Genomic DNA, 12,786 nt, shown 5'->3' on the forward strand with positions numbered 1-12,786 from the left:
GAAAACCAAAGGTTCATTATATTAAATGTCCCCGAGCTGACATGGTAAAAATCCGTCGTTCTGCCCCTGAACAAGGCAGTTAACCCACTGTTCCCTGGTAGGACATCATTGTAAATAAGAATGTGTTCTTAACTGGCTTGCCTAGTTAAAAAAAAAAAAAGGTTAAAAAATTAATACAATTGACCACAGTATAGGTAAGCCAATGTGGTCAGTTGTTATATTGAGAAGTGTCAAATAAATACATACATTTACTTATAAGTGAAATGCAGGCTCTACTATTTTGAATCAAGGTACATTATTCATGTAGTTTAATTCATGTCTGTTTCTCTATGACAATGAAGAAGTAGTAACACAACCTGTCCAGTAGATGGCGAGGTGTAGGTCTGTTCAAAGCACTGAACATCTGGATTCTGTGACCTTGATATTGTGGTTCCGGATCAGAACGATCCTATCCAATTATTTTCTGGAAAATCGGTTCAAAAACAGACAGATCGATTTGGTCCGGGATAGCAAAAATGAGGATTACAGAATCCGGATCATTCTGATCCCCCAAAATGTTTTTGAAATACTGTCCCAAGGACTGGAGTTTGCCTATCCTTGGTGTGGAGAATGCCAGGCTATGTCTAAACCATGCCTTTCGTTGGTCTGGTGTGCATTAGTATTACCGGCCTATATGACATGTCATTATTTTTCATGTTGACATTATGAATCAATTATATTAAATATGTGCATTTTTAAAGTGAGTTTAGCTGGCTAAATATGACCACTTTGAGCGCGCTAAAGTTAACTAGCTAGGCCCAGCCAAGTAATAGTGGACGACTTTTCCAGGAACTGTGCAATAATACTCAGCTTAACACATTGAAGGCCTGCCATTGGGTGACAGGAGCTATATAACTATGCCTACTCAGTCGGTTACATTTACACTACGGAGAATACGCTTTTGATAGCTGGGTTCAGCAGCTGCTCGTCTTCAACACAGTATCGACTTTTTTGGGGAACTTTTTTTATAACTACGTTTTTATTTCCGCATTTCTACACTTTTTTTGTAACTACGTTTTGACTTCCGCATTTCTACACTTGTTTTACTGTTAGGTGTTGTAGCACCATCTGCTGGAAATTTGGAGGATTGATCACCAGGGAACTCCTGTCATGATCCCAGTTTGTCTTTACACGGTGCACACAGGCCAGACGGAGAGCAGTCCAGACCCATCTGCGCTGCACCGCAACACAAAAATAGGACCGTCTTTAGGACTACTTGGCGCTTCACGGATGGTGAATTATTCTGCCGAACGTCTATTGAATAGCTATTGTTTTGGTTGTAAGGAAATTCCTTTTTCATTCTTTTCTCATGTCTGCCACTGAAGAGAGGTAAGAATTACTGATATTGTTGGTTTAATTTGCGTAACAGATTGATTACATGATTTGAACAACATTTAGCAAATATATGAATTAATATTGCAAACTTAATGTATGGTGAAATATGCTGCTGTCTAAAAACAGGAATATCTTACTTTTTACAGAGCAACAACACTTTTGCAGCTATTCTGTTGGTGTCATTCCTACAATAATTAATGCTGTTTTTTTAAGGGTGAGATTGGGCACTTCAACATATTGTTCTATTACAGATAGCTAGCTACTTAAAGTGATTGTTATTTGAAGTTTAATATATATATATATATATATCCTGTGACCTGTGTATCTGATAATGACTCGTGTAGGTCACCAGGTATAATATCCAATTTGTGAAAAGTACATGCATTCAAAACAGGGATAACATCTGTAGACAGACGGTCTGAAACCCGTGTTGCCCATTGTTCCTCAAAACAGGGATAACATCTGTAGACAGACGGTCTGAAACCCGTGTTGCCCATTGTTCCTCAAAACAGGGATAACATCTGTAGACAGACGGTCTGAAACCCGTGTTGCCCATTGTTCCTCAAAACAGGGATAACATCTGTAGACAGACGGTCTGAAACCCGTGTTGCCCATTGTTCCTCAAAACAGGGATAACATCTGTAGACAGACGGTCTGAAACCCGTGTTGCCCATTGTTCCTCAAAACAGGGATAACATCTGTAGACAGACGGTCTGAAACCCGTGTTGCCCATTGTTCCTCAAAACAGTGCATCATGCATGCCTCAGGAATCACTTTTATTGACTACTGGCTCAACAGCTTCATTTGAATGATTCATGAACCACTATCGAATGACAAAATATCAATAGCAAATCCATCTCCATTTTACATCGCTGTAACATAGTTTTGTTATTTGCATAGAGTAGTTTCATTGCATCATTTTTTCCTTCAATCTCCTTTTTCAAACGTTACAAGCACTTCGCTACACCCGCAATAACATCTGCTAAACATGTGTATGTGACCAATACAATTTGATTTGATTCACAGCACATAGTAGGGCTATGAGGATCTCTGCCACAGCACAATTCCAGCCACCGGATCTGTCCCTGTTACACAACCGCTGCTTTATGCAGACTCCTCCCCCCTAGAGAATTAGATAAGCCACTCAGAAATAGTACCCTTGCTTGAATGGATAGTAGACTCTCTCCTCCCACAGTGCAGCACACTGAGATGTTGTTAATAATATGTGGGTGGTCAGTTAGATGGACCTGAGCCCTACTTTTCTAGAAAGTTTTATAGGTGTCTTGTTGTGATGTGTTTTCAGTATACAGCACAGGAGTGGTACCTTAATTGGGAAGGACGGGCTCGTGGTAATGGCTGGAGCGGAGTCAGTGGAATGGTATCAAATACATGTGTTTGATGCCATTCCATTTGCTCCATTCCAGACATTATTATGAGCCGTCCTCCCCATCAGCAGCCTCCACTGGTATATAGGTCAGGTTAGAGGTTACATGTCCACTAGCACACACTAGGTCATGGTTTCCTAGCCAGGCTCTTAATTCATGACCTGATTCCCTCTCTGCCAGTGAGCTGTAAATAATGAGTTTTTTAAAGGTTGGTTTAGTTGGAAGTACAATAGGCTGCTTTAATCCCAGCCTGCATATACAGTACAATAGCACTCTGAGGTGAAAGGCTTTTTTGGGTCAGGCTAGTGTCTCTGTTTTTATTTGAACTGGTACCCTATGCTAACTGACCATCCTATCCAAGGCCACTTATATTACAATAACTTTAGCATGACTTAGCCAACCTCACCTTGTTGTTCTGTGTACCGCCAGTCCCATGTTGGTGTCGTATATGGGCTGCTCCAAACGCCAGGCTCCAGGGCCTCTGTGGTGCTCCTGATGCCCCTCACCCACCGCTGAAGATCCCAGGTGGGCGAGGGACTGGCAGGGATCCCCCTCTTCATGTGCTCCTTCACAAAGTGAGTCCCTATAGGGCCCCATCCCAATAGCCAAACAATGTATTCTTCCTCTATTGAAGTTATCAATCAAAGACCTGAGAGAATTGGATTGGTTAAAGCAATGGGGTTAGAAACTTGAATTTCACTCATCCAAACACATAGGTCATTAAGGGAAGAAATTAGGAAGGATGTCTGTTTTAATAACCATGAGGATATTACAAAGATGAATGTTTAAAATTAGCACATTTTGTCAAAAAATACATTGCATCGTACTGTTTAGCTTTATAGCCATAAGCCCACAGGCACTTCACTTGATGCTCCATCTACCATTTGAGAGACTGCAGTCAGTTTACATGGTCTGTTTAGCTACTTGTTAACATGTTCAGGGATGTGGGTCACTGTGTCAGGCGCCAAAACCCACTCTCGTTAACCCAGAACGCTAGTGAACCACAAAATGACACGAGCCCAAAGATACTCAGCATTCCTACACACGCCCAAAAGCATGCTCTTAAAGTTAGGTTAATCCTTGCTTCTTTTAGTAGTGAACAAGTGACCCTTGTAAACAAGGACAAGTTTCATCCTAGACTGCCTGGAATTAGTCAAAATGGGAGAACAGGCAGAGAATGGCTTGAATATCCCTGTGTGTAATTTACAGGTTATTGTCAATATGTGTATCTGTTAATGTCACTATGTGTACATGTTAATGTCACTATGTGTATCAGGTTAATGTCACTATGTGTACAGGTGAATGTCACTATGTGTACAGGTTAATGTCACTATGTGTACAGGTTAATGTCACTATGTGTACATGTTAATGTCACTATGTGTACATGTTAATGTCGCTATGTGTATCAGGTTAATGTCACTATGTGTATCAGGTTAATGTCACTATGTGTACAGGTGAATGTCACTATGTGTACAGGTTAATGTCACTATGTGTAATGTCAGTCACTGTGTCGATCAAACAACAATGGTGAAGAGAGTAATTCTGCTGGAGGTCCATTGGTTAGAAAAAATATTACGCTCATAGGCAATAATCATAACAACAGGATTCCCTTACTGAGATAGATGCTAGATCAGGCTAAAGTGTAACTGATCTAGTTCCTAGATAGAAAGCTGACAAAGACATATGTTATGGGTCAAAACCTTGTCCATCTAATAACTGTGGAAGATCTGTATCGAACAGTGTGCCAACACGTTTTGCTTCCCTCTCTCAGGATGGAAGGCTGACAGTGACCCAGGTGACCTCTGTGCGTGGATCTCTTCCCATCCTGCACTTTCACTACCAGCTGAGCGAGCAACGCAATGCATGCTGGGAGACTATGTTCCTCTCAGACAGCCTCTTCCTGGAGATCCCAGAGGGTTCACTCCCTGAGGGCAGCAAAGAGGGGTGAGGAGGAACTGCCATCTATCCTTGCTGGCTTTATAGTCATGCATACATACACCTGTTATAACCATGCATTATGCCATCAGTAAGGCTGGAATTAAGTATAAAAAAATACATTTTTCAGATTTTAAATTAAAAAACGTGCACTTTAAAACAACAACAAACAAACAACAAATGATTATTTACGATGACGGCCTTCAAGAGACAAGAGGCCTCCTGTGGGGACGGGGGCTAGGATTAGAAATAAAATGTAGGACAAAACACGCATCACGACAAGAGACACCACTACATAAAGAGAGACCTAAGACAACAACACAACACAGCATGGCAGCAACACATGACAACACAGCATGGTAGCAACACAACATGACAACACAGCACGGTAGCAACACAACATGGTACAAGCATTGTTGGGGACAGACAACAGCACAAAGGGCAAAAAGGTAGAGACAACAATACAGCACCTGAAGCAGCCACAAGTGTCAGTAAGAGTGTCCATGATTGAGTCTTCAAATGTAGTGATGCGGTCCAGTTTGAGTGTTTTTTGCAGCTCGTTCCAAATGGTACAGAACATCTAGCCGCTCGAGAGCACCCTTACCTGCCGATCTATAAATTACGTCTCCGTAATCTAGCATGGGTAGGGGGTGAGGAGCGATTGCGATAGAGGAAACAAAGTCTAGATTTAACCTTAGCCTGCAGCTGTATATGTGCTGTACTGGGTGGAGCCACAGAGGACTACTTTGGGAGAATCCTGCATATTTCAGTGTACATGAGTATGGAAGGGAACACAAAGGAGCCACACTTACATTTGAGATACACCCCTATCTTCTTTCCCCTCTTCTCTCTTATCAGACTCACCAGTCTCCTCATGTTCTCGGAAGAAAAGTTAGGAGTCAGCCATGTGTTTCTATGGTTCTCCAAAAGCAGAGTGGATCAAGGTATGTCGAAGTCTAGACACATTTTCTTTCATGTGTAGTGTATACATCTAGCCCTTCTTTGGACACTGTTAACAAACCTCCAAACGAGCCTCAATGCCATACAACACTCCAACTGCTCTTAAATGCTAGTAAAACTAAATGCATGCTTTTCAACCGTTCGCCGCCCGCACCCGCACGCCCGACTAGCATCACTACTCTGGACAGTTCTGACTTTGAATATGTGGACAACTACAAATACCTAGGTGTCTGGCTAGACTGTAAACTTTCCTTCCAGACTCATATTAAACATCTCCAATCCAAAATTAAATCTAGAATCTGCTTCCTATTTCGCAACCTCCTTCACTCACGCCGCCAAAACATGCCCTCGTAAAACTGACTATCCTACCGATCCTCGACTTCGGCGATGTCATTTACAAAATAGCCTCCAACACTCTACTCAGAAAACTGGATGCAGTCTATCACAGTGCCATCCGTTTTGACAACCAAAGCCCCATATACTACCCACCACTGCGACCTGTATGCTCTCGTCGGCTGGCCCTCGCTGCATATTCGTCGCCAGACCCACTGGCTCCAGGTCATCTATAAGTCTTTGTTAGGTAAAGCTCTGCCTTATCTCAGCTCTCTGGTCACTATAACAACACGCACCCGTAGTATGCGCTCCAGCAGGTATATCTCACTGGTCATCCCCTAAGCCAACACCTCACCTTTCCTTCCAGTTCTCTGCTAGTGACTGGAACGAATTGCAAAAATTACTGAAGTTGGAGACTTATATTTCCCTCACCAACTTTCAACATCAGCAATCTGAGCAGTTAACCGATCACTGCAGCTGTACATAGCCCATCTGTAAATAGCCCATCCAATCTTCCTACCTCATCCCCATATTGTTTTTATTTACTTTTCTGCTCTTTTGCACACCAGCATTTCTACTTGCACATCATCATCTGCACATCTATCACTCGTGTTAATTTACTAAATTGTAATTACCTCACTAGTATGGCCTATTTATTGCCTTACCTCCTCACGCCATTTGCACACACGGCATATAAGACTTTTTTTTCCTATTGTATTATTGACTGTGCGCTTGTTTATTCCATGTGTTGTTTGTGTCGCACTGCTCTGCTTTATCAGTTGTAAATGAGAACTTGTTCTCGACTAGTCTACCTGGTTAAATAAAGGTGAAATAAAAAAAATAAGTGCTGCTTTATATTAGACACATTATTCAATTAGTTGAAAGATGAATTGATAAATGAATGTCACGTTAGTGACTTCTAACCATACTACTAAAAAAACATCAGGAATAGTGCAAAGTGCCCACTAAAATTGAAAAAGGGAAACTGAATTTAGAGATGGTCTGAACAGTCACGTTAACATCCTGTTTTCTACGTCTTTCCAGCACTTCTTACCAGGACTTTCCACTACATAGGGTTTGAGATTGTGAAACCAGGCCACCCTCTGATACCACCCCGAGCAGACCTTGTGTTTTTGGGCTACTCCATGAGTCCAACATGCCCGGAGTCAGAGGAAGATTGATGTTTGGGTTGATCAGGAGAGGATCACTCATCTTTGCTCTGACCCAATAGTCTCTTTTCCATGCCTAACTGACCTTTATGTTTTTTTCCTGTGGTGGTGATAGGAAACAAGAAAAGGAATCTATTTAAGCATATTGGGACAAGACTCGCCTCTCTCTTCCTCTCTGCACTTCTCATACGTAGTGCTGTAGTCATGACGGAGAGCAAGCCATTAATTCTTTAGACCTCTTCAGTGATAGAACCTTCAAGGAGATAACCAAACAGATTGAACCTATTAGGCGGCTGCGTTCTTGACGTCTGGCATGTTATCACCTGTGTGGCTCAGTTGGTAGAGCAGGGTTGTGGGTTCGATTCCCCCGGAGGAACAGTGTGAAAAAAATATGCACTCACTACTTTAAGTATTTTGGGATAAAAGCATCTGCTAAATGACTAAACTGTAAATGTTGCCACATCTTCTAGTACAAGTGGGACACTCAGTGCTAAAAAATATTAACTTAAACTCCACAGTGCAGCTAAAGGCGAGGGACTGTGATAATATAAAACAGTGTACTGGAAGAGGGGGCTAAGGGCAATATGGCACAAATTGGAATCCAGACTTCTGGATAACTAAATTACGGGTACGCTTTCAGGACTATTTCTTTGACTGAACCGCTGCAACAAATGTATTTTAAAGTGCAAATGTCTGTCTTGAATTGAGTGATTGATCCATGTAAACTCCCATTATTGACAGATTTAGCAGAGGTCAGGGGAGCACTTAATACATACTGTGTACTGGACTCACTTTCCATTCTGCTTGTGCGTTCAGTTGAGAAGATTAGGCTGCACGTGTGAAAGCAAGAACCTACATTCCCCTGTTGCTGATACAACTTACATACTATGCACACTCTTCCTACTTGTTATACTATCGTGTCTTAGAATTTCTATATACATTTTAGATTTCCATGTCGTGACACTAAATATGGAATAAAATTCCTGTTATACCGCTGTTCTTGTCAGTATTGTGTTTTGGAACTTAACATTAGTTAACAGCCCATGTGTAATGATGTGAATCCAAGTATATTGCATACAAGTATATTGGTTGTTCTAAGTGAATCAAGCTGAACTTAATAACAAGTGCTTTAAAATGTGTTGCTACTGTGTGCCCTACTGAACATGTCCTTCTGTAGCTCAGTTGGTAGAGCATGGCGCTTGTAACGCCAGGGTAGTGGGTTTGATTCCCGGGACCACCCATACGTAGAATGTATGCACACATGACTGTAAGTCGCTTTGGATAAAAGCGTCTGCTAAATGGCATATATTATTATTATTATTAACAGTGAAATTCTCTAAACAATCAGGACATACCCTGTGGCATTATTCTTTCCCGTGCCTTGGCTTTTGAGGGGGGTTACTGCAGTCCTCAAAGTATTTCTGAGAAGTCTGCCTGGCTACACAATAGTTATCACACCATAATAAAACTAGAGATTCTATCAGCACATTTGGTTTCAATATTTTAATAAAGAAAAAGACAAACAGGCGCGTAACACATTACGGGATTTTTTAGGAAAGTATGAATTCTAAATACGTGTTTATTTGTCCTTCTCCTTCTGTTCTTTGTCTTTCTTGTCCTTCTCGGCCTTGGCTTCTTCAGCCTCGTGTCGTTTGATCAGCTCCTCCACCTCTTTCTGTTTCAGCACCTTGATCTTGGTCTTTCCGTCTTCTCGCGTCAGGGTGGCTATTTCCACTGGGGAGGTCAAGATATCCATGAGTCATACAGTCTATGTTCATATCTCAGGATGAATTACAGACGTATCGCTTAATATGCACATCTCTAGACACACAACATATTTATTATACACAGTATGTGTGCATGATGTACAACAGCTGATGATGTCTAATGTTTTAGACATCATCATCACTAGCCTCCTCTCCATAGAACAGCTGTGAATTAGGATAACACTGTCCCACTCTACACAACATCTCCAGTCTGTTTACTCAGTGTGCGCCAAGGCAGGACGGGCTCAGGAGTTGTTTAGAACAGTGATGTCAGGTGTAGATCTTACCTTTCTCCGCCGAGAGCTTGCTGACGTCCATGGTCTTGTTCAGGACTTTGACGGCCAACGCCAGGGCAGAGGACAGCGACATCTCACCCTCTTTGAAATCCTGCTTCAACATGGACACTGCAGCCTGGGGCGCGGAAAAGACAACATGATTTATACAAACGGGTGGGTCTAATCCTGAATGCTGATTGGTTAAAATCGTTTTCCAGCCAGTGTCTATTCCACAAGTTACCGCAGGTTAAAACCTCAGTACCACTCAATGAGATAATCGTGTCTAGTTTCATTGAGAGGGAGTATGCCACTTAGGCAGCCATAAGTCTGACATCCAGAAAAGGAGCTGAAATATTATGCCATAAAAGTATCAGCTATATGTTAATTCCCAGTCAACACTGTAGCACCATCTACTGTGACATTTCACATCTTTACTTTGTGGCAATGCTGCTGCCAAAACATGTGCATTGTGCCAATGTTGATGACAGCAAACAGGCTTACCGCACTGTTGTTGCCGATGCAAGTAGCCTTCCAGCCTCCATAGTTCCCACTGGGGTCACTCTGGTACAGCTGGAAGCCGTAGTGTTTGTCCCAGCCCATGTACAGCAGAGACACTCCAAACGGCCTCTTCCCTGAAGACACACAACACATCAAATACAATCAAACCTGTGCTTACCCTAACTGTACTCTAATGACTCTGGTATGTTCTTTTCCCACACAGCCCTTTGGTCCAATATGGTTTCAGCAACAGTGTTTACTAGAGAACCCAACTGAGGTGTTAATGTCATTTGTCTTATAGCTAACCTCCAAACTGTGTGTAGGCCTGTTTGATGTCACACAACGCTGTCACCAACTGCTCACAGGGGATTGGCTCCTGGTATTGCAGTAGATATCTGTGTGAATTAAATAACACATACACATCATCTGTCAGATAAACAGACACGGTGCTAGATTACTAGAGATGCCTTGTTGGTCTTGCACCAACACTGTACATCGCTTTGTATACAAATTAATGAACAAATGGGTCACAGGTAGAGACCGTGGACTTTACTACCCAACGTACCTCTGTGCTATTAGCCTCAGCTCATTGGTTAGAACGTTAGCATCGGAGGTGATTCCGGCAACACTGCAAGCCATGTCTCTGAAAGGATAAAGGTTACGACACCAAATCACAGAGCAGCCCATGGGTATAATGTATCAGCATGTCCCAGCTTCAGAGGAGGAGTGCTGATCTAGGATCAGTTTTTCTGATCATAATAATAATGCAGACCTGATCCTAGATCAACACTCCTAGTCTTGAGATGCTTTATGAGAAGATCCTGACCTGTCTAGTTGGCAAGCTAATAGCAGTGCTACTACATATAAGCCTGGCAAGAGAGACTATGGTCATACTCACTCATTGAGCTTGTAGATCTTCTCTGAGAAGAAAACCTCATCAAGCAGCTTGTGGATGTTCCGTCTCTCTGCAGCCAACAGCACTCCGTCATTGGCTAAAATCCCAAGACATGAGCCGGCGTGGCCAATAGCCTCCATGGCATACTCCACCTGATATAAGCGTCCTGTAAAACAGCAACAATTAATTGTTATGGTTGGTCAGAGGAGAACACTTGACAATATAGTATTGAATGTGATGGTAACATTGATTATGGACAGTACATCGTTATTAGAAAGATAACACTTGCCTTCAGGTGAGAAAATGGTCGTCCGGGAATCATATCTACGAGACTACAAAAACAAATAAGTGTTAACAATTTCCCAAGAAAGCACCCAAGTAAAAGTTGCAAGGTAGTCAATTGCATCACATTAAACATGTACAGGTAAGTGCCAAAATAAAGGAAACACGAGTAAATGAGAGATATAAGGTATATTGAAAGCAGGTGCTTTAACAGATGTGGTTCCCGAGTTAATTAAGCAAATAAAATAAAAAGTACCCTGTTTTTCTGGCTACCATGGCTAGAAGAAGAGATTTCAGTGTCTGAAAGAGGGGTCTCAAAGGAGCATAGGGGTTTAAAGGGTGTGTGTGTGTCTCAGTCACCAGATCTCAACCCAATTGAAGACTTATGGGAGATTCTGGACAGGTGCCTGAGACCACCATTAAACGAAACAACAAATGATGGAAGTTATCATAGATGTAAGGTGTCACATCCCTCCAATAGAGCTCCAGACACTTGTAGAATCTATGCAATGGGGCATTGCTGCTGTTCTGGCCGCTCGTGGTGGTCTATTAAAGTTGCACTATGAAGAAATCACTTCGCCATTTCCTGGTTGCTAAAACTTCTAATTGTTTGCCTAATTTTAGTTTGACAAAATAAGCTATAGTGTAGAGCCCTCAAACTCAACTCTGGACCTCGACGCCAGTTCCACTACTATTTTTTTTTTTCTCTTCCATTGTCGCTCTCTGGTCAGAGACTGATTTAGACCTGGAACACCAGGTGGGTGCAGTTAATTATCAGGTAGAACAGAAAACCAGCAGGCTCCAGACCTTGTAGGGTCAGAGTTGAATATCCCTGGTGTAGAGAATCATTGTACCCTCTAAACCACTGAGAAATATATTTTCCATAACCAAAAATATTGTATTTTCAGCTGTTTGAAACTGGTACAAAACAGAAAGTAAAATATGCAAAAACAAAACGTAACGGGAAAAAAGCATTGAAATAACGCACATAGAACAGATCTACTACTTCTTAGACTTGCTTTGAAGTAGAATGATAAATCTATAACTCACATGTCTGTGAATTTGGTCGGGTCGCCCAAAAAGTTACATATTGCCACTTTAAGACACTATGTTGGTGTTTCCTTTATTTTTGAAGTTACTTGTACATTACAGATAGCGACATTAACGTAGCTAGCTACTTACCATGATTCAGCCTGCCTGTAAAATAAAACCTGCGAAACAAATAATTCCAACAATATTAATGAAGATCCATAATCAAAGCTCAAATCAATAAGTGCTGCTGTCAAAAGGGGCATGGCAAATCATGACTACTGTTTATTAGACAGGGGCTGGTAAGTTAGCGAACTATATTATTTGATTAAAGTATAGCTAGCTAGCCAATTAGAAAGTTAACATATAGCTACAGTAGTAGCTCAATTAGCTAGAGTAACGTTAGTCAGCAAACGTTAGCGAAGTAACGTTAGTTCATTCATACAAGGCAAATGTTAAACAGAAATATGCTTGCTAGCTAGCATGCTAACCCTTAGCTAGCCATCTTCACAATGACTGGATAGGCTAGCTGACTTTTGGCGCCGTTTTAACAAGAAGTCACGTTTTGGCAATTTATTATATTTTTTAAAGTAAACATGTGGCTAAACAGACAGGAATATAAAACAGCTATTTACCTTAGCTAGCCTGATGCTGTAGTTTGTTGCTGACACACCGCTGGGAAGCAAGCAAGAATAACTAAGAACTTCCGGGTCCGGTATTTTTTGGAGTCCTTCAGAATAAAAGTTCCGTCCTATATACTTTGTAAATGAATAATTACGGTGTAAATGTGCACAATTAATTATATTTTATACTAGTTATCATACAAAGAAAAATTTAACGTATTTCTATAAGATATGTCATTTATTTATTTTTTACATATTGCAC

The 12,786-nt window shown here is 41.4% G+C and overlaps 1 protein-coding gene and 1 pseudogene across 1 annotated transcript; one reads left to right on the forward strand and one right to left on the reverse strand.

Annotated features, from left to right (window-relative positions):
* Positions 1–455: 455 nt before the first annotated feature.
* LOC118372582 (ornithine decarboxylase antizyme 2-like) lies at positions 456–8,150 on the forward strand (annotated as a pseudogene).
* A 494-nt stretch (positions 8,151–8,644) lies between these two features.
* On the reverse strand, positions 8,645–12,644 carry LOC118372574 (proteasome subunit alpha type-4-like). Its single transcript, XM_052515856.1, has 9 exons — positions 12,537–12,644; positions 12,055–12,083; positions 10,880–10,922; positions 10,594–10,756; positions 10,261–10,338; positions 10,002–10,090; positions 9,699–9,829; positions 9,210–9,333; positions 8,645–8,890 (listed from the first exon to the last, which is right to left on the reverse strand). Exons 2-9 carry the CDS (start codon positions 12,055–12,057, stop codon positions 8,736–8,738), a joined length of 786 nt encoding a protein of 261 aa, XP_052371816.1. The 5' UTR covers positions 12,058–12,083; positions 12,537–12,644; the 3' UTR covers positions 8,645–8,735.
* Positions 12,645–12,786: the final 142 nt, after the last annotated feature.

The sequence above is a fragment of the Oncorhynchus keta genome, unplaced genomic scaffold, assembly GCF_023373465.1.
Source record: "Oncorhynchus keta strain PuntledgeMale-10-30-2019 unplaced genomic scaffold, Oket_V2 Un_scaffold_3208_pilon_pilon, whole genome shotgun sequence".
Lineage (NCBI taxonomy): Eukaryota > Metazoa > Chordata > Actinopteri > Salmoniformes > Salmonidae > Oncorhynchus > Oncorhynchus keta.